The sequence below is a fragment of the Artibeus jamaicensis genome, unplaced genomic scaffold (genome assembly GCF_021234435.1).
Source record: "Artibeus jamaicensis isolate MK-2021 breed Jamaican fruit bat unplaced genomic scaffold, CSHL_Jam_final contig_797, whole genome shotgun sequence".
NCBI lineage: Eukaryota > Metazoa > Chordata > Mammalia > Chiroptera > Phyllostomidae > Artibeus > Artibeus jamaicensis.
The window spans coordinates 8,003,479-8,027,932 of NW_026521977.1; the positions used below are offsets into that span (position 1 = coordinate 8,003,479).

Sequence of the window (24,454 nt, forward strand, 5' to 3'; positions counted from 1 at the left end):
GGGGGCACTTGCCATGCGGACTTCTAGCCATCTGTTGGCGGCCGTGAGGAAGAGGGAGGCAATGTTGTTTGAGTCTGTGTATTCAAGGAGCTTCTGCTGGAACCGGGCCTCGTACCTGGAGGGAGGGTGAGGATGGTCTGAGGAAGTCATCTTGGTCCGAATAGCCTCTGGGAGCTGTCCCTGAACCTCTAAGGTAGATGGGATCTCTTTGTACCAGGGACTCTGGAAGCTTCTTTCTGGCCCTCGTGCCTTCCTCACGTTTTCTCCTGAGGTTATATAGGGACCTGCCTTCTCCTTATGACCTGCCTGGCCTCCTGGCATCGCTCTCCTTGGCCACGCCTCAGACTGGCCAGCTGGGGCCAGGCCCGGGGGAGGGGCAGGAGCACTAGTGTGATGGGACAGGATGAACAAAAGCCAACTCAGCACTGGTCTCAGGGACACAACTGAGGGGCCCCCGAGGGACTCAAGACAAACCTTGTTGGGCATTTTCTTTTCACTCCTGGAAGGTGTTCTGCTTTGATTATTTTCTGGGTGGCGGGCCTGTGAGTGAACTGTGTGTGAGGACAGTAGACTGAGTCTCTGAGGTGTGACAGAGCGTGCATTTGCACAGCCACAGGGTGGATGCGAGTGTGGGTACTGTGTGAGAGGCGAGTGTGAAACCATACAGCTGAAGGGCTTCAGGAAGTGCTTGTCGAAGGTGCGTATGCGAGAGTGCACGTGTGCATGATGGGAGAGTCGGGGTGTCTGTGACTGCTCCGAGGGGTGAGTGTGCATGAGGGTGTGTGTGAGCTTCTGCGATAGGCGTGCCATGGTGGAAACAGCCCCAGCTCTGGGGCCGTGCGGACCCAGGCTCGAGTCCGGGCCTTTCCTCGCTGGCTGTGTGTCAAGAGCAAGCCCCAGTTTCCTCACCAGATAGTCACGGTTCCCACCTGGACAGCAACAACCTCTGAGCCCAACACTGAGCCCAGGGCTGGGTGCTCTTGAAAATTTTTTGGGAAAAAGCAGGACCCTAGACAAGCCAGAAGGTCAGACAGGTCTGGGTTCCAAGCCCAGCACCAGGTCTCGCTGACTGTGCAGCCTCGGACTGGTTGCTCAGCCTCTCTGGACCCCTTCTCCCCATTTCAGTGTGAGGCTACAGCAACCATGCCCTGGGGCTCTTGTGAGGATTAAATGCAATAGGGTTTGTATGACACTTAGCACAAGGTGTGCGTGCTTGCGCAGTCAATAAATACTCCTTAGCTCTCAACAGGGTGGGCTGCTGGGCAGGAGACAATGAATTAAACACATCCAAGGGATGATAATCAAGTTCTTCATTCACTTAAAAACCATCCACTGCATCAGCATGGGGTGTGGGAGGCCTTGCTGGGCAGCAGTTCCTCTGGCTGACCACAGGCTTGCTCTGGGACTGGCTGCAGGATGCTGGAAACCACCTGGATCCTACTGAGGGGGTCTGGCCCCCTGTAGGGAAGTGGTAGGCTCTCTGCCCCAGGCCCAGCTCAAAGACCTCCAGGACACCAATTGTCAGATAGACATCACCAAAACTTAGAGAGGGGCTAGCCCAGGAGTGTCAAGGGGCCTGGAAGTTGAAGAAACTGGGGAAGTTCAGGCTTGAGAAGGGGCTGGGAGGAGACCCCAGAGTCTCATGCCAGGCTCCAGGCAGCTTCTGTGTGGAAGACAGCACAGGCCTGATGGGGGACTGGGAGCAGAGCCGAGGCCAGGGCAGAACTTGGCTTTCCTTTGCTTTGCTCAGACAAGACCCTAAGGGGATCGCACCAGGGACCTGGGTACCTGTCCCAGGGCTGCAGCTGGACTTTGGGGACTTTGGGGGAGAGATGTAAACTTCCCTGGACCCTCTCAGCTGGTTCTTGGGCCCTAGGGTTACTCTTGGACACAGGCTTTGGTGTCACATGGTTCCTGTTACACCCGGTACAGCTGTGCCATTCTAAAAATAACCTGGAACCACTCTCTGGTTGAGGCTTAGATACCAGAGCCCAACTATCTGGGTCAGGGGTTTCTGACCTGTCTGACTGGAGGAGAGATGCCCCAACACACAAGACAGAGACTGGGGAGGGGAGCAACAGCCCCCACACTCCTCCAGCAGCCTCACACGCTCCCGTCCAGCCCAACATCACAACTCAGAGTAGCAGGAGGATGGCAGGGGCACTGAAGTTTTCGGGGTATTCCTCCAGTCTGGTGAACTTGTATCCATCCTTTGAGGACTAGCTTTATTGCCACCTCCTCTATGAAGCCTTCCATGACTGCCCTTCCCTCATGTGCTCCCACAGCTTGTACCCCCTATCTTTCAGAGTGTCTGTCTCATGGGCTTGTCCTGGCCTGCTCAATGACTGCATGTAAATACCTCCAGGACAGGGGTTCATCTGACTCATACCTTTTTAGTGCCTAGTGTGGGGCTTAGCACATGGGAATGCTCAGTAAAGTTTATTGAATGAGTGATCAAGTTCAAGTCTGGGCTTGTTCAACTCTGAGCCTCAATTTCCTTATCTGAGCAATAGGAATAATTGTTGACACCACCTCAGATTGCAGGGCAGAATGAATGAGATTGGCAAGGAAAGAACTCGGCATAGTGTTCGACTCACAGGAGGTTCTCAAGGAAAGATCCCTCATGCTTGCCCATGTAAGTAAGGGCCTTTCTAGCATCGATATGTGAGGGCTTGTCCCAGCCTCAGTTCACAGAGGGCCCGGGCCTGGCTGCAGGGCTGAGGCTTCTCTCTCAGGATCATGCAGTGGAGCCCACCTGGCCGGACCCCTCTGGTGGACATCATTTGAGCCTGAAGGTTTGGGAAGGGTTCGGAAGACGTATGTCCTGGCCCTTCCTAAGTGGAACCCTGAGAATTTAATCTCATGACCCATGACCCTACCCCCACCCCTGCCCACTCCTATCCTGGGGTGAACCTGGTACCTGAAGGCCCGAATGGTGATGAGACCTTCCACAGTTTCAGCAAAATGTGAAAGCAGCGGGAGCTGGGTGGTGTCATCCAGCTGCTGCAAGTCCCTGTGGCGGGGGGAGCAGAGGGGAACGGTTAGGAGGACAGGCTCAGGGCTCAGCCTGGGTCCGAATCCTATCTCCACCCCTTGGACCACGTGGGCAAATGGTTTTGCCCCTCCAGATCTCCACCTTTCACCTGCAAAGCAGGAAGTCAGTGGTACCGCCCCATCAGGCAGTCTAAGAACTGGACATCTCGTTTATGTAAGGTGCATAATCAGCATGCTGACACAGTTACGCTACCCTGGGCCTCCCCTTCCTCTTGTCTGTAGCTCCGTCCCTGCGCTTGAGCTGCATGGCCTCACTTTGCAGCAAGGCAGGGCTGGCAGTGTTAGCTCCTTTTCACAGGAGAACAACCCGAGCCTTGAGACACTAGTCAAAGCTACAGAAAGGCCAACTGGAAGCTTCCAGTCCCCTCCAAAATAACCCCAGTAGGTTTCAGCACGTCACAGGTCAGAATCTAAAGAACGCCTTCAGGGCACAGGCCTGGAGTTTCCATGGAAACAGAATTCTCCTGCCCTCCACAGCTGCACCTTGATAGGTGCCTTAGGGCTGGGATGGCCAGGTTGGGGTGCAGGAAGCAGCTTTCCCTGAAAACCACCTCCAAACCCGCCACAGTGGGTGCCAGGGGACCAGGGCAGTTTCTCTGGCAGGAGAAGGGAACCTGGTAGAACAGCTTGTACAGCATTCAAAAGGCCACCATGGTTCTGTGACAGTGTCCTGTGTTCCTGGTGGGTACCAGGGGATTCCGGGTCATTCAGGCAAAAAGCCATTTATAGAAATCTTCGTCCTGTGGTCAAGGTAGTTGTGGCCAAGATGTACCAGAATGTACTTATTACAATAGCTAATCAGCAGTTTGACTCCAGTTTTTAGCCAACTTTGTGCACTTGGGGAAGGGGCTTAGCCTCTCGGACCACAGCGGTAGTAAGAAACACGTTTTATACCACACATCACACACACTCACCCCTACACCACCCAAACAGAGCTTTCACGAAGCAAAGCTTGCTGTTGCTGTGTGAATATAGTCTGTTATCTGTGGTATTTAGTTATTTTACCAATGCTGGCTGTGATCTATGACACCGATTCCACCACCCACTGCTAGGCTGTCCTTGGCAGTTGGAGACATACGGTCCTACATCTCTCTGAATCTATGAGTTTACCAGAATCACTCCCAGAAAAGAATTTCTTGAGAATGTTCGTGGAAAACTTTGAGTAGGAAAGAGGCACGCGTGGCTCCAAGGCTGCGGAGGGAGAGTGTGATAAGGAGAATCGTGAGAGACTCCCTCATGCCGGTGGCTGGGGGCGGGGTTGCCGTGACACCCCGCACACCAGGTGCCCTCCGCCTGCACGCCCAGCTCTCAGCCTGGCCGGACGCACACGACCCTCCTGAGCAGCGGCCTGGCGAAGGGAACGCAGGGCATGAACACGTGCCCACGCCCCGACCTGGGAGTCCCGTTCCTGCTCAAGCTCCCGTGGACGCAGGCCGGATGTCACCCGCAGCGTGGGCGCTGCTGACACGCGATTGTTTATGTTAGCACGGTGGGTACGACTATTTCACCTCCTTTATGTCCGTCTGCGTTTTCACGGGGGACCCGACTGCACCCGTTTTACAGCCAGGGCTCTAACGAGAGCACCAACTGCCCGGGGCAAAGCACCTCCCATCCCCCACCCCACCCCCAACCGGGGACACCGGCCAGTGACTCCCCACCTGGACGCCACTCGGAAGTACTTCTGGATGAAGTAGCACGCCACGGCCAGGGGCAGGAGGGCCACGAGGAACACAGGCGTGACGTAGGAGATGACGGCCAGGGCGGAGACGCAGAGCAGGGTGGAGCGGCTCAGGCACTCCAGCGTGGACGGGATGTGCTGAGGGCGGGCGGGAGAGAGCGGGAGGCGAGTTGTGGCTTTGGTGACGCTGGGCGCTCTGCCTGCTGCCAGGCTGTGTCCCCCCACGTTGTCACTGCCAGCGTATTCTCTCTGCAGCCACAGCGCAGGCTCCCTGAGGGCAGGGATCGGGGCTTTCTTTTCCCACTATCTAGTACGGTGGGAAATAAAGACCAGGGTAGAAACAAATATTCTCCACAAAAATCGGTTCACCTTGGTTCAGAATGTGCTGGGACCTCACTGGAGTGAGCCAGGGGGCTTTTGAGTGGGAGGCAAAGGGGTGTGGTTTCCCTCAGCCTTGTTGTAAAGGCCTACCAGGGGGGCCTTATAACCAGATTGGGGCCCACTGGGTCCCTCCTCCAGGGCCCAGGTCACAGGCTCAGGGGAAGCCAGCAACCGGCAGGGGCCTGGCCTCCCTCTGAGCTGGAGAAAGGGGTCAAGTCCTGTATACCTGGTCGATGGTATTACAATCAGAAGAAAATCTGTTCAGGATGCTTCCAAGGGGTGTGGTCTCAAAAAACCTAAGAGGCAACCAGAAGACATTATTCGTTCTTGACTGATTTCCTTCCCATTCATTGAATGAGGGTAGTTACTTCTTTCATTTTGGTGTCTCTGGAGTCACCCCTGCATCTAACTCCCCGGGGAAGGTGGACTTCAAAGGTCTGTAGACACCTGGCCTGAGTCCCCGAGAATTCTCACAGCAGCCCAGTGGGGTGCTGGCCCCTCACCAGCCTCTCTCACTACCAAGCCCATGTGTGACCACTGCCACCTTTCTCGGCTGCTCGCCAGGCCTGACTCACTCGACAGCTGTCCTCCCCGGGACATAGAGTCCTCTCCAGAAGGACAACCAGTCAGAGGGATAACCAGTCAGGGGACAGGGCCCTGGGTACAGCCTGTCAGCTGGCTGACTCTGCAAGGCCACTCTGGCTGTCATCACTGCAGCTGTGACAAAGAGCCGGCCCACCTCCAACCAGTGTTCAGAACCACAGATCAGGGACAAATAAAGGGTGAGTAAACTTTGAGGCCATGTCTCTGGGCCACAGACAGCGGAGGAGGCTGGAAAGTAAGTATCGTAGTCAGATGGCGAGGTCTGGCGTGGACAAGGGCGGGGCCAGGTCACCCCAGGCCTCTGTATTTGTAAGGGGCCTGCTGTGTTTTTAAGCCAAACTGACCAGCCAGTTGGGCAGTGACTCCTTTCATACCAAGCAGTCTTTGAGGTTTTTATCCATGCCACTACAGAAGATTAGAACAGCTACACATGTCCCCAGTGTCAGAACCTGTGGGCTGGCTGAGGAAGGACAGAGAGGAGCGGGGAGCTGAACCCGTGGGTGGAGACGGGCTGACGGCACCTGCCCAGGGAAGAGAAACTAACATCGTCCCAGAGCCTGCAGGCTCCCTTTGATCGACTGCTGTGACAACTGGATGAGTTAGCCCCGTTAAATGCCTAGCACTGTGTCTGGCTGAGTAAACGCCAGTTTCCCTCTGCTTTTTGCATCAGGAGGGCACTTTTACACACACTTGAGGCTCCTTGCTTGAGTCATGCCCAACAGCTGTGACAGAGGTTCTACATTCCAACTTTACAGATGGGACAACTGAGGCCCCGGTAGTAGTGACTTGCCCACAACCCGAGCATGGCGGGGGAGAAGGGTACCTCATGGGAGCCAGGATGATCTGGTTCAGCAGGCTACGGTGCAACCTCTTGGCCACCTTCAGCCCTGTCCACTCTACTGTGACAGATGTGACCAGGCACAGCACGATGCCCAGGCTGCAGAGCACCGTGAACACCATGGCATAGACAGTCTTGTCGAGGGAGCACTCCTGGGCCAGACAGAGAATGAGGCAGGGTCCTGGGGGTGTCCATGGCTCAGCCCTCTCTGCCCCACCCCCCAGCCACTGCCCCAGGGCTGTGGGCCCCACCTGGCTGAAGGAGCAGTTCCTGGCCATGGGGCTCACGGTCAGGGCGCTGTCAGTCCACTTGGCCAGCCAGTAATCAATGGCCACCAGGACCATGTGCTTGAGCAGCTGGGAGAAGACGAGCAGCGACAAAAGCAGGACACCAGCAGACGACAGATACTTGGCGCAGGCTCGCCACGGGATCTTGGCGCGCTGGTGCAGCACCGCCGACAGGCTGTCCTCCTCCTCGCTCTCCGCTGCCTCCTCTGCGGGTCGAAAGGACCCACCTGGTGGCTTCACATTTCATGACCCCCTGAGGGTGAGCCAGGGGGCACGCTATGCCCACTGACAGATGGGAAGACCGAGAGACTGACACACAGACGGAAGGGTGTGATCAAAGGCATACTATCTTACCACCCTCAGGACCTCAGACTTAGTCTCCCAGAGAATAATCAGACCTCAGGCCATGATTTCACTCCCCCTCCCACTGTCTGTACCTTCCTCCTCTTCCTCATCCAGTAGGAGGCCATCTCTTGAGGACATGGCCCGGGGCAGGCCCTGCGGTGGCTCTGGGACTTTTCTCTCAGTGACAGTCTCCTGAAAGACAAATGGGGCCTGGCTAATGTCCTTAGGTGTGCAGAGGGGAAAAGAGAGGAGAGAGGGCAACCATCCCTGATCATGAACAGTGTCAATTTCTGGATTGCTCCTGCCTTGGTGAGCGTCCAGATGGACACACTTTTGTATTGGCTTCCCCTTCATCAGCTAACAACACGCCAGTGTCCTTGTGGGGCATCACCTCTCTCTTGTTCTTAGTCTCTGTGATTCAGGTGGGCTGGTCATTCTCCCCGACTCCAGGAGTGGGCATGTGACACAAGACTGGCCAATCCTCACATTCCACATCGCTGGCTACCGTGATTTGTTCAGACATGGGCATGTGATCAAATTGGATCAATAAGAGTCAGCTCTGGGACTTTGGCTAAGCAATCCTGAAAGAGGCACTCTCTTTCTGGCAGTTGTGAATATGGGAGAATGTAAACCTGAGACTGCCAATGGCCCTCACTGCTACCATAGGAATGAAGCCAATTTGAGGGGAGCAGAGCCAAGGGATGGGGAGAAACAGATCCCTCATGACATTGTTCAACTGCCTGGATCGAGCTCTACCTGAAGGTATGACATCCCTGGACTTTCATGATTCAATACATTCTTAACTCCTCCCCTCCTTTTTTCTTTGCTCAGCCAGTCAGAGTTGATTTCCTGAATCTTTGTTAACTAAATGGTGCTTGACTATCTCAGGATGAAGGGAAGGCATCCACCTGACCCAGCCTTGGGTAGTGGGCGCAGGTACTGGCTCTCCCCTGCTAGGAGCAAGTTCCTACTCAGCTCTCACGTCTGTCCTTTTGGGGGGTTTCCTGGGCCCGGTGAGGGTAGGAAGACCTTTATGAGGTCAGTTCTAGCAGAGCCTTCTTATCAGGGGGGTGGTTGCCTGGCCCCTAGGATATACCCACCTTCTCCAGCTCTTGGTCCTGCCGGTTCATGAGGGTCTTCCAGTGCTCAAAGAGCTGGCACTCAGACCTCTGGAAGTCCTTGAGCGTGCCCTCCCTCTGGATGGTGCCGTCCTTCATAGCGATGATCTGGAAAGGCAGAAGCAAGCCCTGCAGAGGGCAGGCTGGGGACGGGGAGTGGAGGTCGCACCCTGCCTGACCGAGGAGGTAGAAGTGGACAGACACACATCCTTTCCCCACCACAATGGCCTCTGGTTCACCCACTGCAATGAGCCTGTAGTGGTAACTGACCCTCATTAACACACTCCCAGGGTTTAGAGTTTGGTACACCTGGGGCGTCATTCTCAATGGTTGCCTGTGGTGGATAGGAGGGTTTGCAGAGCAACTTGGTGCATCCTGGCCAAGCTGCCTGGTTATCTGAGGGGCGGCTGTGGCAGCTGTTTTTATACATGTGACGGGCTAACTGCACACTCCCCTTAGCTCCACCTGAAGGCAGGTCTGAGAGGTCTGCCAGTTTTGACAAAGTACCCGTTGGTCTAAGTGTGTGTATCCACATCTCTTTGAAATCAATAAAACTTATTTCATTTGGAACACCCGGTGTTTCACACTCATGTGGACTTGTGGTAGTTCAGACACCTACCCCTGCTCCTCTCACTGGCCCACTCCCCACACTGGGGTTTAGGGAGGGAGCTGGGAGTCCTATCTACCGATACTTCCAGAAACTGGGCACCTCCATGTTGCCTTCTTTGGATTAAGGACTGTCCTGCGCTGTCTTACCAAGGTCACCATGGAAACTCAGACATGAACCTGGACCTGTTTTAGCTCTTTTAAAAAATCTGGATTTTTTTCCCTCCTTTTCTTTTTTAAAACGATTTTATTTATTTTTATCTTTAGAGAGAGGGGAAGGGAAGGAGAAAGAGAGGGAGAGAAATATCAGTGTATTCTCACGTGTCCCCTACTGGGGACTGGCCTGCAACCCAGGCATGTGCCCTGACTGGGAATCAAACTTGCAACCTTTTGGTTCATAGCCTGTGCTCAATCCACCGAGCTACACCCGTCATGGCTCTTTCCCCATGTGGAGGGAATTAGAAGGGCCACCTAGCACAGACCTGCTGTTCAGGGAGAACCTCAGTTTTCAGGGGCAAATTTATAGAAAGGTCAGGCAAGGCACAGATTTCAAAAGTCACATGATTTCCATCTTAAGAATTAAGTGCTTTTCAATGAATGGAAAAGTAACTGTTTCTACATGCTGAGGAGTATGGGGAACCAGTCAGTGTGGGGATTCACAAAACTGCATTCCATTGATAATATGGTAACTTCTGTTCCTACTGCTATTATTTATTTCCATATTTTCCATCTTGTCCTAACTTGAATCCAACCCACTAGATGGCAGGAAGCTGGTTTTCCCATCCAATGGGCATTCCCCATGCAAGAGGGATGAGAATTCCAACTGAGCAGGAACGGAGGTAGGGACTGAATGCTGCTTTCTGAGCCTTCTCGATGCCAGCCCCTGTGATACCGAGGCCAGGATGGGGAAGGTGGCAGCTGTAGGTAACACCAACCCCTGGGCTGTGCAGGGCTCTCCGATCTGCCCAGTCTGCACGAAGCCATCCAGTGCTGGCCTCTTCTGCTTGGTAGCCTTCAGCCGTTGCTATGGAGCCTCTCATCACCTTCTCTGAAGGTGCCAGACTGCCTCCCCCACCTCAGCCCTCCACAGCTTGACCTCCTGCGGCCCCTTACCCAGTCTGCGTGTGGCAGGTACTGTAGCTTATGGGTCACCAGGACCACTGTCCTGTTATCATCTCTGAGGAGCTCGAGGATCCCAGCCTGCATCAAGTGGTCACTCAGATGGACATCCAGGGCTGAGAAGGGGTCATCCTGGAGAGAGGGGGGAAGGTAGGGGCAAGTGTACAGGGAGGGGTGACAGTGAGTACAAAACCCAGTGGAGTTACAGCAGCTCTGGTCTAGGAACTGACACTGTTAGCTGTGTGGCCTTGGACAATGAACCTAAGCACTCTGGGCCTCAGTTGCCTTATGTTAAAATGGAACTGCTTTCAGTTAGCATTCTCAAGCAGATCTAATCACAATCACTTCCTGACTCCTGACTCCCGACTCCTGAGGCTCTGCAAAGTCTGTGAAGTCTGCATTCCCTGGCGTGGGAACCTAGGCCCCTTACAACCTGCTGGTCTTCCTTTCCGGCCTCACTGCTCATCTGTGTGGCCCAAGGTCTCTCTCTACACGTCAGGTTTTCAGGGAACTTGCCGTTCCAGACCTGGTGTCTAAACTGTCCCCTCTGCCTGGAGCACAGATGCTGTTTGTCTGCCCTGTGAACTCCTACCTGTCCTCTGTCAGTGCTCCACCCTGTGTCCTCTCCTGACCCCGCCCCTCGCCTCCCCTCCTCTGCTGCAGCGACACCCTGCACAAAAGGCAGATCTGATAGTTATTGCAGAGACTCCTTTACAAGAGTTTCTAAGAAGTGAGACCCTCTCCTTCCCTCCAAAAGGACTGAGACCCTCTCCCCCCTGAAAAAAGAACTGAGAACCCCTTTCAATGGTGCCTGGTACAGAATACGAGTTTAATACAAGTTTGTTGAAATAAATTAAAATATCTGCTTTATTTCTCTCTAACAGTGTAGTTTAAGGTTCACATGGGGCTGTGGATGAGCTAGGACTTGGTGAAGTGCTGTGCGTGAGTCAGACCACGAACCTCACACAGTGAGAGTGTTTAGTGGGGGTGCTGATGTGTGTTGTGGGGGAGAAGGAATGAAATGGGGGCCAGAGACCAAGGTCCCTTCTCTCAGTGCTCTGGCTACACAGCCTCTGTTTCCGTCTGTTTAACTGACTCACACTTCAAGGCCCTCCTCCAGCCCTCACAGTTGCCTTCTTGGATAAGACCCTCACAGCCTGTGCCACACAACTGGACTCTCAGCTGGGCTGTGGCTCTTGGGCGTGCGTGAGCGCTGTCTCCCTAATCAGACTCTAAACCTTGGAGGCCAGGGCTGGGCCTTAGAATTCTTCAGATCAACCAAGGCACCTAACACAGAACTTGGCATGAAGTAGGACAGGGATAAGTGTTATCTCCGGTTTGATTGCTGGTGGTTACCTAGAGTGCTGTGTTGAGAAGGCTTCTGAGGCCAAATTAAGGTTCTGTGGGGGGAAATTCTGTGATCAACTAGCAATGTCTGCTGTGGGCATGAGATGAGAAGCAGCAGCACACACTCCATGTACTGGCCATTCTTACAGTCAGGCTAAATGAGTATTGAGAGATTGGGGTGGTCCTGCAGAGCGGTGGCCTATAACTACTACTGGTCTTCCCTCAGAGTTCAGTGTGAAGTCCACAGGGGGTCGTTTGTGCTATCTTTGCCTCAGTTTCCCCATCAGTAAGATGAATAAGTAATATCTCTGGCAGGAGAAGTTTGCTCCTGAAGAGGAAGGTAGCGGTGTGATGGGTGTGTGTGTGGGGGGGGGGGCAATGAGCCAGGGAGACAAACCAGACACCAGGGCCCCTAGGGAGGTGTGAGCTGGCGCACTCACCAAGAAGACGACGTTGGTATGCTGGTAGAGGGCTCGGGCCACGCTGATCCGCTGGCGCTGACCACCAGACAGGTTGATGCCCTGTCACCAAAGCGGAGGAAAGGTCATGCCCTCAAAGCCCTTCAGGAGAGACTGTCCTGGCCCCTCCTTGACCAATAGTTCTTTGGGATAGAGGCCTGGCTCTGTCCATCTCTTTGTTCCCCCCTCACTTTGCAGAGAGAAGGGACTTGCGGATGTTCACTGATTTCACTGGGAAGTAAGGGATATAATCTCCAAGTCTTTGAAGAGTCCTCATATAGGTGCAAGGGACCATCTGACCAGTGAAACCCAAGACAGAGGACACAGGGCTTTCATCAAACACAGGAGAATCCTACTGTCCCACCTGGAGAGCGAACAGGGAGAGCATCATGCTAAGCCTCGCACAGTACATGGAGCTCCCAGGATACACTCGGGGCGTGGGTGAAGGAGACGTCAGTCATCTCCAGCCTGGGAAGGCGCTAAACTGACCTCTGCACCAAGCAGGGCTGAAAACTGTTCTTGCTCAAGGAGACCATTTTGATCCTACTGCATGGAGCTCTGCAGGCTTCACCCCCGCTCACTTCCCAGGTACCTGCTCTCTCTGAGAAGGATCTCAGGGCCTGGAGCTGGTGATGGGCGAGAATCAGGGGTAGTTGAGGCCCCTGGTTTCGAGAAACCCCCCCTGGAGGCTCTACTAACCCGTTCCCCAATCTGGGTCTGGTCTCCATGGGGCAGGATGTCCATGTCCGGCTGCAGGGAGCAGGCTTCAATGACCATCCTGTACCTGCGGTGGGGTGGGGTGGGGACATAGGTGATCGACCCGGCCAGAGTGGGGCCTGAGCGCTCGCCGAGGGTCATTAGTCTCCGGGCAGTTGTGCCCTGGGCGAGCAATGGCTTTAATGGGCCTCCTGCTTGGGTGCGAACAAACACCACGTGAGTTTAAAAAAAAGCCAAGGGCAGCACCTTCCACGGTCTTGGAGCAAGTTAAATATTTGAAGGATGGAATTAGATGGCAGCAAACATGCCACATAAGTGACAAGAGAAGGCGCGTGGTCCCTGGGCAGTGGGGAAAGCAGCAGTCAGAGCTCATGTTTGGGGTGCTGCCAGGGAAAATCACTGCTGGCTGGTTTAAGTGGTGATGATAATGGCTGGTCAAATATTTGCCCAGCCTGCTCCTCTCCTACTTCCCTGACCAGCTCTTCGCCTGGGCAGGTGCCAGCCAGGGTGCACAGAGCAGGCATCGGGGTGTCTTAGTGACATGTTCTTGGGTGTCAGGCAGTCTTGGACTTGAGATCCATTTCTGTCACTTAGGGTCTGAGTGGCCTTGGGCAAGTTCCCTAACCTTTCTGAGCCTTGGTTTCCTCATCTGTAAAATGAGAATGATAATAGTACTTGCCTTCTCAAATAGTTGTGAGCATTAGAGGAAATCATGGGTACAAAGAGCTTGGCACTGGGCCTGGCACCTGGTAAGAACTCAGCCTATGTTAGTGGTTATTACTCCCTGCGGGGGAAATAGTGCACAGGCCGAGGAGCCGGCTGGGCCTCCCTACCAGCCACAAAAGAGGGCAGCAGGGTCCTTCACCTCCCTCTCCTCCCACCTCCTCTCACACGGGAGTTGGCTGCCCTGATGCCCAGCCACATCTGGACTGTTTCCAAACGGACCATATGGAACAGGCTGGAATCCAGATAAACGGGCTGGAGAGTGGGCGGCTGGGTGTGGGAGATCAGCGGAGGGGCAGACCTGCTGGCTGGAGCTGGGGGACAGGGGCAGGAAGCTGATGCTGCCCACGATCGATGTCTCTCCTCCCCCAGCCGCCTCCCTCCGTTGGGCTTTTACCGTTGTTTGTTGAAGGGACTCTCAAAGGTGATATTCTCCTCCACAGTGGCATTTAGCAGCCATGGTTTCTGAGAGGCATAGGCCACAGGGCCTCTCTTCCTGGGAAAGGCAGGGAGTAAGGAGGCATTGTCAGGGGCTCCTTTTTGGAGGCAGTTGTCAAGATGGTGGCTTAGACCAGGGCAGGGGTGGGGCGGCGCTACAAATGGGGAGGTGCGGCTGGCAGAAATCTGCTGTGTGTGGCCCCGGGGCCTCTCCTTCCCCAGGGCCTGAGCTAGGTGTAGGCGTCCGGTCTTAGCTGACCGAGGACCTCGATCCTTCCCTGTCCTGCACCCCATGTGCCACGCCCCTGCCGTCTGTACTCCTTCCTGGGCCTCCACCCAGAGCCCAGGAAGAAACGAAGTCAACACTGGACCCCTGGTTTCCTCCTTTCTTGAACAGCTTACAAACTGTTCAACTTTGATATTAGCAGGTAACTTTCCAAATGGAACTTAAAAAAAAAATGGAGCCAAGGAAACTGTATTTTGCATGATGCAATTTTTTTTAAGAACCACCCCCCAAAATTAAAAAAAGATGGGCAGAGATCATCACCAGATAAAATGACCTGCTGTGAGGAGCGTGGCTGGATGTGCAGAAGAGGCACAACGGCGTCCAAACTGCCCAGTGGAGCACAGAGCCCTTCCTCTGGGCCTCCGCCCTGCAGCCACGCTGGGGCTGGAGACTGCCCGCAGGAGCTCTGGGCCTCTCTGGGCCTGAGAAGCTCTCTGAGGAAGCCTGCCCTGGAGGGCAGGTGTACCCAGGACACAGTACCTGAGGTCTGCTTCAGTTGCCGGCTCCCGCTCTGGGCTGCAGCAAGGGAAGAAAGACGCACCTTCAGGATTTGCATGAGTGGACTGAGTTCTGCACAGACATTCTGAGCTCCCAGCATGAGTGTCTTTATCATCCCTGGGGCCAAGTCTGCAGCCACAAATGCTGCACAGAGGGGCGTGGGAGTGGGGTGTGGCCATCCTGGGGGAGCCTCCACTGTCTGAACCCCAGTAGTGTCGAGAATTCACATGGAGCATGTGAGGAGGGCCCCGGGGGCCAGTTCAGGTAAGAGGGAGGATGGGGAAAAGTCACCATTAGTGTAGGCTAATGCGGGGCGGGGGAGCACTCCCTGAATCAGAGAAGGGAGGGGACCAACATGTGGCTCCTCCAGACTCAGCCTCTGCATCAGAGCTCAAGTGCACTGACCAAGGTCTCGGGCTGATGTAGCCACACAAACAGCTGGGACAGAGAGTGCTGTCTGGCCAGAGCCAGGCCTGGCTGGGCAAGCCGACATTGTTGCCTACAGCTTGTGAGTGGGGACCTACAGTGGACAGAACTCGGGTGGCACTAAGAGAGCTGAGAAGGGCTCCAGGTGTGGTTAGCAGCCCCATGTGCCTCTCTCAGAGGACGGCCAAGGAATCTGGGGACCCGCCCAGAGAGACGCGCTTGGCCGTGGCGCCCAGGTGGCCTGGACTGGCCTCACCTGCTTCTCGACCAGCTATCCTGTCCCACTGTTCTCATGCACATGCATGTGCTTGTCACAGACCACGAGGCCTGGTTTTTGGCTCAGGAACTATGGTCACTATGGTGAGAGAGGCTGGGCCTGTCATCACACCCTGGGACTTGGGGACAAGGTGGCAGAAAGGGCAGGGAAAGATGGGGAAAGGAAACCTCTTTGGTGCTGGAGAGCGAAGGCCAGAGGTTAAACTGAACAAAGCTGAGCCGGCCTTTCTGTCCTGACCACCACCTCCAGTGCGTTTGAATGTCCTTGGGAGGGTGAGGGTAGGGAGGGTTTTGAGGGTCTCGGAGTCTCATTCATCTATTTGACTTTGATTTTTTTTTTAGACAAGAACATAAATCCCATTGAACATAAAGCAACAAAACCAGATTTTTTGTCTGGCCTGGGGGACACGCCTCCCTTCTCCTCACAGACTCACTCAGCTGTTTTTTCACGATCTCCCCCTAGGGCTGTTTTAGGTAACTTTTTTCTAATTGTCCTTTCTTTGACATATTTTTTATCCAATTCAGTAGGTTTTTAAAAAAAAATATTCACAAGGTTGTGCAACCATCACCCTGATCTACTTCCGGAACATTTTCATCATCCCCAAAGTAAACCCTGCACCCGTCAGTGGTCACCCGCTCCCGGCCTTCCACCACCCTGTGGCGACCACAGACTCATTTTCTGACTCTCTCCCACCGTGAAAATTTAATGCCGCAAACCTACTGTATGTCTGTTATGTACTGTGGCCCTTCAGAGGGCCACGTGTCCTTGTAATGTCACGTTCCTCTCCTCCCCAGGAAGCGGTTTGGTGCTCACTGGGAATGCTGCCTCGTTACAGGCCTCCTGCCTCTGAAACTGCGGAGGCCGCTCAGCCCTGCATCCATACTCAGGGTCCCCACCACCAGAATCCCCCACCCCGCCCCCACTGTACCCTACACCCAGACCCTTCCCTTTGTCGGAGCCCACTTCCAACCCAGTTCCGAGGCTGTACCTGGGGTCCTCTCCCGTCTCGCTGTCAGGAAGGCTGCTGGGGCACAAATGGGGCGGGGGGAAGAACAGCACCAGTCACTTCTCATGCCATTGTCAATCTCTCCATCCCACAGGGTCTTTGGGAGAAGCAAGCCCGACAGTGCCCACCCCCAACCATCTCCAGGGCCCCCACGTGGCTTCCTTGGGGCAGAAACTGCTGTTCTCAATCTCTGTCCCCCTGTAGCACCTGGATGGGCACCCTCCAAGTAGCCAGGGCTTCATCAGTGCTCCTGGCACACCAGGAGTGGCGGTGAGGCCGGTTGGCACCGAGATCACTTTGCAGCTGGGAAAACTGAGCGAGGGGAAGGGACTTTCCCAAGGTCACAGTCATTTCCTAAGTGTTTTCCCACTGTGCCAGGGACCCAATATGTAGACCTGAAATTAGTGAGTTGCAACTGCACTATGAAAAGAAGAGAAACATCAACGAGCACTGCATGTGGTCAAGATGTGTATTTTTTGTGTGAAATTGTTTCTCTTGTTTATCAGGGATACACGAATGTAGAGGACTGGGATGTCAAATGCGTTTCGTACTGGGGACTATAGTATGAAAAGCACCGAGTGAGGTGACCTGAATTTTGGTGCCAATTTTGCCAGTGCTATTTCCTCTGCCCCAGGCCACCTCTCAACCTTTCAGAAGCAGCCTCCTGCCAGTGACATGCGCCCTTGTGACATGCACATTTGGGGGGAACAACCTGCTCTGTCTTCATAGAGGCCTTACTGTAATGATACTAAAACCAGCTAACACTTACTGAACATTTATAAGCACTGGAATGAGCACTATAATAGCATCTATTTTAGAGCTCAGAATAACCACACGAAGGAGGGTTATTTTGCTTGTCCCCACTTACAAAGAAAGTGAGGCTCAGAGTGGCTAAGTAACTTGCCCAAAGTCACATAGCAAACAGGTCAGAGAAAATAGATTTGACTCCAAAGTTTCTTATTCTTAATGACTGTGCTATATAACTTCACTGCGATTACCCGTGCCTTAGCTCTGATACATGCCTTCTTGTCAGGAAAACCAGGATGGACAAAAACAGGGGGGACAGAAGCCTGAGAAAGCTCTCTTCTGTCTTCAGCTGAGGAGCAGAACTGAACAGAGACCCTGTATGGATATGACCACTCGTCTCCAATCTTTGCAGTCTCATTCCACTCTCTCAGCCCAACCCAGCTTTGGGTTCCCTAAACCATTGGATAGTTGTAATTTATGGACAAGCTGGTAACAGGAGGCAGATTAAAAAAAAACAAAACCAAACCCCAAGCTTACAAATTCCAGCTCTGCTGGCACAGCCCAGATAAGCTTATCTGTCGAGTCTGCTGCTTTGACCGCCTCCAGAGTTGCAGAGGCTGTTACTCATCTGGAGGAAATGCGTCTGTGGCCTCCCCGAGGACCCAGGCACACACGGAGCTCTCCGCCCTAATTCAGTTCGCGTGATTGCGCTGCTCAATTAGACTCTTATAATGGACTGTGTCTCTCTCTAATCAGTGGCTGTGTCTTTTACCCCCAGTGGGATTTTAAGGCAGGAAGAGCATCTTTTTCAGCCCCCACACAGCTGATGACAGACCTGTAATAAATGGAGGTTGTTAACTGACACGTTAATCATTTCGGAAGAGGCCAGGGGACCAGCATACAACGCAGGCATCCTCATGCCAGGCGCCGTGTGGAGCTGTTTGTGTCCACCACTTCATCCTCACAACAATCCCTGTAAAGAGGCGTCCATAACCCCATTTTACAGATGGGGAAACTGAGGCTTAAAATTTGCATAATGTGCCCAATGGCACAGAGCTGAGAAGAGGGGGAAGCTGGTGGGTGACTCAAGGTCCATCTTCTCCTCTTTTTAGGGTCGTCCCAGCCTCCCTAGAATGAGCCTCCCAAGATGAGTGTGTCTACATTTTAACCTGAAAAGTAAAGAACGGTGCACATGGCACACACTTTCTCTCACTGATCTCTGGGCTCTTAAATGAGTGCTGGGGACCCTTGATTCCTCCCACGCCTGCACTTAGGGGACCAAGCACTGAGCTGGAAGGACAGTTTCCCCCAGTTTTGCAACCTCACGTCTCTTCCTCGAGCCCGCTGTGAGCCGGGCACGTGTGACTGCATCAGCCTGAGTCAAGGAACAGGCCCTGCCCTCCCAGGGCTCACAGTCTGGAAGAGCGAATCAGACACACACAGGGGGTTATAAGGGCCAGAAGGAAAGCAGGAGCGAGACAGTATTACAGAAAAATTGAGGGGAAAGTACACACAAACACCTATGTGGATGCACAGAGAAAAGTCTGGAGGCTTCTGGGTGAGGGGATATTAGGGTTGTTATGTAGGGGCATTATCTTCTTTATACTTGTGTGTCTTTTCTCATTTAGTGCACATCCTTTTAGACTCAGAGAAAAGTGTAATTGTTGAAAAGTAGTTTGGGGGAGGAAGAAATCTGAGGACGTGAGGAAGGGCTCTCAGAAGTTACAGGGGGCTGAGTCTTGAAGAGGGAAGAGCAGACGGTGGGGTGAAGGGGGGCGCTAGGACCCAGGAGACAGGAGAGGGCAGCATGTGAGCACAGACAGTGGGAGGAGTGGAGGGAAACTGGGCTCCAAGTTTGCACCCCAGGGGCGTCTCTCCTCACTGGCTGTGAAATCTTAGGCGAGTCCTTTCACTTAGGGGCTCCTCTGTTTCCTTCTCTGTAAACTGGGGCTAATGGCACAGACCTCCCAGTGCCGCTGACAGGATGTATTACAAATATAGCTGGTAGCTGGCTGGAGGGAAAGACCTAAGGTTGGAAAACTGTGGGGAGGAGCAGGGGGGAGGAGGTGTGGAATCACCTTTTTAGCTCAGTGCTTGGTCCCAAAGGTGCAGATGGAGGAGGTTTTGAACAGCCTCAAGACTCATTTAAGACCCCGACAACAAATAAGAAGGGAGGAGGTGGAACTCGAGGGTGGGAGAAGCTGACCTACAGACCTCTGCGTGCTATTCATCCTGCCCCAGGCAGGCTTCTCATTGCCCTGAAACGTTACATTTTTCACGCACAGTGCCCTTTCCAAATGATGTCATTGAGTTCTAACAGCCAATTTCTGAGAGACCGAAGGGTTTTCTTATTGTCCAGATGGAGAAACTAAGTTTGAGGGAGGTGAAGTGACCTGCCCAAGGTTACATGGCTGGCAAGTGGCAGAGTCAGGTCTGCAACCAGAGACCATCTGGTTCCCGAGCTTGGCTCCACGGTGCCCCTTCCCCTGTCTGCCCACCGTCCCACCACACCTGCCTCCTCCTCCAGGAAGCCTGGGGTGCACCTGAGTCCCCGGGGCCCAAATCCCCAAAGGCTCCAGGAAGTATATGGGCAAATGGGACTACAGTCCTGAGAGGAGCCCGCTGCTCACTCCTGGGGAATCAGGGATCTCAGAAGACCGCCTTCACACCAGCGTGCCGAGGCCGGTCCAGGGCAAGCAGGGCCCAGGCCTCCTGAGTGGACAGGGACAGAAATAATAACAGTGGGGGCAGGGGCAGCAGCGGGGAGCAAGGGGCTCCACATGAGGCTGATTTGTAGTTCCTCACAGGGAGGTTCCCACCTCCCTGTGAGGAACTTCATCCCACCCCATGCTTTTCTCCGGGCCCAGCTTCCTGCTGGCTCCCCGGGGACATTTAAAATCATCCTACTGCAGCAAACCAGACAATCGCGGTTCGATTCCCAGTCAGGGCACATGCCGGGGTTGCAGGCTGGTTCCCTGCAGGCCACTTCCCAACAGGGGATGCACGAAAGGCAACCATACATTGATGTTTCACTCCCTCTCTCCTTCCCTTCCCCTCTAAAGATAAATAAATAAAAAATCTTTATAAAAAAATCATCCTACTGCAGACATTAATGGCCCAATTCTTTATATTTGCATTGAGTATATTGACTTTTTTTTTTTTTTTTTTTTTTTTTAAATTTTATTTATTTATCTTTAGAGGGGAGGGGAAGGAGAGAGGGAGAGAAACATCAATGTATGGTTGCCTTTTGTGCATCCCCTGCGGGGAACTGGCCTGCAGGGAACCGGCCTGCAACCCCGGTATGTGCCCTGACTGGGAATCGAACCACGATTGTCTGGTTCGCAGGCCCACGCTCAATCCACTGAGCTACACCAGCCAGGGCGTATATTGACTTTTTATCAAAATATTTTCCTCTTAAAGATTAAGGAGTTTGCATTTTCAGGTTGATAGCGCGTATTCGAGCAGAGAGCCAGGCGGGGGCAGGTGACCATTGTGGAAGTGAGTGTTTGGGAGCTGGGCGCAGGTGGCTGACGTGCCAGATCCGCTCAGGGCTGCCGCAGTAACTCTCCAACCCCGAATGCCAGACCTCACCGCTGGACCCTGTGTGCCCACCATAGGGTCTGTCTGCATCCTCTGTGCACCCAGGACTTGTGAGCTCTCCAAGGGCAGGGGCCAGGTTTGTGTCTGCACAGAGGGGCTCATAAAATACACATCTTGTGTTCAGCACCTGGGGCATGACATGGAATAATCCTCCAGGTCTCCTCCAAGGAGCTCAAAGTCTTGGGGGAGACAGACGCATTGGCAGATAATCACGATACAGTGTGAGGCATGTACTACCGGGGCTTGTGCATTCCGAATGTTGGTGGAGAAGTCGGGTGGTGAAATTCTGCATTGGGGAACAGCATGGGCAAAGGTATGCGAGGAGAGACATGTAATGACACATTTATAATGGCGATCTCTTGAAGGTCATAAGTGGGGACAGAGACAAATAAGATATGGTCCCTGTGCCCAGGGAGCTCACTACAGTCCTGGAAGACAGGTGGGGGCACAATTAAAGAGCAACCAGGGAGCGTAGTTCCTGGCACAGAGGTTCCTTGTCAAAGAATAATATTTATAATAATGTTTATAGGGCACTTACTACATGCTAGGTTAAGCCTCACATCAACTCTGCGAGTAACAAGGGAAAACTGGTACAGAAATCACAGAATTTCCCAAAGCACAGGGCCCAGATTTGAACCCAGACAGCCTGACTCCGGAGTTTGCTCAGCCATGCTGCTCATTTGCTCACGAAGGAATAAATGCACAGTTGTACAAACAAACCAATCTCCCCAGAGCATTCTCCGCTCTGCACTATCTAATCCCTCAACTCCCAGCCTCATGCCTCCCGGAACTCCTTCTGGCGGCCAGGTCACCAGGCCTTGGGCCCTGGCTGGACAGATGGGACACATCAGAGCAGCCCGGCATAGCCCTCACCTCTGGCTGCGGACAGGAGGGGCTGCCGGGTCAAACGCCATTTGCTCTTGGCCCACATTGCAAGTACATCATCTCCCTGCTGACCCGGGGTCCAGTGTCTGAGGCATGGAACTCCGGCAAGTAATGGAGGGGGGCTCTCAACACACAGCTCCACACTTGACTCACTGGCCAGGGTAGGTGGGCTGGACAGAGCTGTGTACGTGTCCAGGGTTTTGAGAGACAAAGAGCCCACTCAACTGGGTCAGCCCGGACTTCTTCTCTAGCTTCCTGACAAGCTCCTGACTGGTTTTCCTTCCTACAGCCCCGCTCTCTCCGATCTCCCAACCTTATCGCCAGCGTGATTCCACTGCAGAGGTTAGGGTAAATCTTACCTCCCAGGCGTGGCACACAGCGGTGTCTGCCTGGAGGCCTGCCCCTTCTTCAGTCCTGTCTTCTACCACCACCCCACCCCTCCAGGTACCAGAGCCAAGGTCTTTCGCATCAGCAAGCCTTTGTGCAGGCCGACTCTCCGGCCTAGACCACCTTCCTCTCCCACCCTGTCTTTTCCATCTGAGCAAACCACACTTGTGAGCCCTCTCTCCTTGACCGCAGAGTTCATTGCTCAGTGATGGTGCCGATGTCCCTTCCCTCCCTTAAAAGCAGGGGCCATGTCTTGATCATCTCGGCAGTTCTCTTGCTGTGCCCAGGGCCTGGCACATGGCGGGTGCTCAGTAAACACGGGGTGAGTGAGTACCCCGTAGAGGCGCTGGAGAGGCGCTGGAGCACAAGTTGAGGCATGAACAAATCCTCACAGCTTCCTGGGGTTGGCTGCAAGCTATCCTGATGCGCCTCACTAGGCTTGGGAGGGAAGCTGTACTGCTGGGGAGGGCAAAGTGGGTTCTGGAGAAATAACCTTTTCACCACCTCCTGCTTCCTCCACCTCTAACAGAGCCAGGAGCTGGGCTGCCTGTTGAGAAGAGTGAGTGTGGATGAGGGCACAGCTGTTGGCACCCTGTGGTGGCTCTGCTGAGGAAGTGGCAGAGGCGGTCACGGCCATTGGGTTGCTGGTCTGTGCACTTCTAGGCTAGCTATTTCTCCACGTTGCCTTTGAGCCTCTTCTCTCAGTGCACAGTGGAAAACTCACGCACTTGAGCACCTGGGTGCAAGTCCCACTTCTGCCATTGAAGAGCTGGGTCGCCTTGGGCAACTTGTTTCACCTCAGTTTCCTCATCTGTTAAATGGGGACCATAAGAATACCTGCCGCACGGTCTGGAGGAAACTAACTGAGACAATGAAGTAAATGAAGTGTGTTGCACAGTGTCTGGCACATGTGAAGTGCTCCAGGGCTTTGGAGAAGCCCCAGGCTCGGGCCGAGCTTCCCAAAGAGAGAGGAGGCAGCAGTTAGACCCCGAGGGCTGGCACTGCTTGGGGAAGAGGTGGGGATGGGGGCAGGACGGGGCTGAGCCCCTACGAAGCCTGTCTGCTTCCTCTGCAGAGGGCAGAGAGGTGCTGATGCTGGTGGGAGGGTACCCGAGGGCGAGGGCGCTGGGGAGGAGATAAGGAAGGTGAGGCCAAGGGACCAGACTCAGAGGGGTGTTGACTCACACTGAGGGGAGCACAGCCGGGGAAATCCAGGGGCAGCCCCAGCCTCTGTGCTCTGTGATCCCGTCTAGAAACGGCCCGCCTGCCCTCAGAGTGGGCCTGGAGCCAGCTTGCCCTCTGCATGGAAGGTGGAGAGTAATCCCTGGGATTGGACGTATTCCCAGTCCAAGCAGGGGCCAGGCTCCAGGGAAAGAGCCCAGGCTTGGGTCCCTGTTCCACATGCTGACCAGTATGTCACCTGACCTCTCTATCCTCAGTTTCTACTTCAGTTTGGGGTGAAAAGACTCCACGGGAGGCTTAGTGGGAGGCAGCAACGAGATCATGCTTGTGGTGTGCTTAGCAAAGGGCCTGGTCTGCAGCAGTTGCCAATCCATACCGGCCCTTTCTTCAGCTCACACTTCACTGGGGTCACGGACATAGGCCATCAGCCAATGGGCAAGGGTGAGGAGTCACCCCAAAACCCCACGGGGAGCTTTGTACAAGGCTGGCAGAGTGACCTCAAACCCAGTGCCTGGAGCCTCCTAATCAGGCCGTGTTGAAAACCCTCCAAAGAAGACGGGGAGTGGAGGCAGAGACCCCTCTGCCCCCAAACGCACCACAGCCCCCTTTGGCATTAAGACTCTAGCAGGGGGGTCCACACTTCGGGCATCTCTGGGCCACACTGGCAGCAGAGTTGTCTTGGGCCACACATCATATACACAAACACTAATGAAAACGAACGAGCAAAAAAAAAAAAGGGTTTTAAGTAAATTTACGATTTTGGGTTGGGCCGCCTTCACAGCCGTCCCGGGCTGCATGCGGCCTGAAGGCCGTGGGCTGGACATCCCTGCTCCAGAGACTGGGATCACAGGACATCCAAGGGGGCACACCTGCCAGCTCATAGCCCCACCGAGGAGGGAAGTCTGCCACCTGTCGCATACTCTGTTCTGGGGTGTTTTGGAAAGGCAGCGAATGGGGGTACATGCAGGTGTTTGGACCCTGGGCCCAAGGTCCTCCTCTCGGCTCAGGGCTGTACTCACACTTAGGAAACACCTAATGCCGGGAACGACAGTGTCCCCCTAGAGATGACTGCTGGGGAAAGCTTGCCCCCTGCGTAAATGGCTACAGTTGTCATCTCTGAACAAGCCCCCAAACCCTCGATCTGGTCCCTCTTTCCTTTGGCTACTGGGGAGCTCCGAGCCAGGTTGTGTCCCGACTGCCAAAGCCGACTACTGCCGGGGTTTCTGAACACCTTTTCCAGCCTCTTCATTTTTGGCTTCTCTTTTCTTACTTTTTAAAAAGCTCCTATTTTATATGCATCTTTTATCAATTAGGTTCCAGCGCTTTGTGGAAATAAGTGGGTGTAAATAATAGATTCATGATCGACTCAGCCTAGGTTCTGGCTCTTCAATTAGGATAGTGATCTTTTCCCAGAAACCTGAGTTTGGGTTATTTCTGGCTCCTCAAAA

The 24,454-nt window shown here is 54.0% G+C and overlaps 1 protein-coding gene across 4 annotated transcripts in view; it reads right to left on the minus strand.

The window, feature by feature from the left end:
- ABCC8 (ATP binding cassette subfamily C member 8) overlaps nucleotides 1-24,454 on the minus strand; it is a 75,524-nt gene that overhangs the window by 5,268 nt on the left and 45,802 nt on the right. For 2 of the 4 annotated variants that reach the window (XM_037150533.2, XM_053673170.1), the window contains exons 17-30: nucleotides 16,188-16,220; nucleotides 14,479-14,514; nucleotides 13,672-13,770; nucleotides 12,534-12,618; nucleotides 11,817-11,897; nucleotides 10,024-10,161; nucleotides 8,287-8,412; nucleotides 7,279-7,378; nucleotides 6,806-7,047; nucleotides 6,540-6,706; nucleotides 5,340-5,409; nucleotides 4,713-4,870; nucleotides 2,921-3,013; nucleotides 13-115 (exon numbers count right to left, since the gene is read on the minus strand). In XM_037150533.2, the coding sequence (XP_037006428.2) occupies nucleotides 13-115; nucleotides 2,921-3,013; nucleotides 4,713-4,870; nucleotides 5,340-5,409; nucleotides 6,540-6,706; nucleotides 6,806-7,047; nucleotides 7,279-7,378; nucleotides 8,287-8,412; nucleotides 10,024-10,161; nucleotides 11,817-11,897; nucleotides 12,534-12,618; nucleotides 13,672-13,770; nucleotides 14,479-14,514; nucleotides 16,188-16,220 (1,531 nt within the window). Of the gene's footprint in view, nucleotides 1-12; nucleotides 116-2,920; nucleotides 3,014-4,712; nucleotides 4,871-5,339; nucleotides 5,410-6,539; nucleotides 6,707-6,805; nucleotides 7,048-7,278; nucleotides 7,379-8,286; nucleotides 8,413-10,023; nucleotides 10,162-11,816; nucleotides 11,898-12,533; nucleotides 12,619-13,671; nucleotides 13,771-14,478; nucleotides 14,515-16,187; nucleotides 16,224-24,454 lie in introns of all 4 variants that reach the window. The other 2 variants (XM_037150532.2, XM_037150531.2) reach the window with 1 other exon arrangement.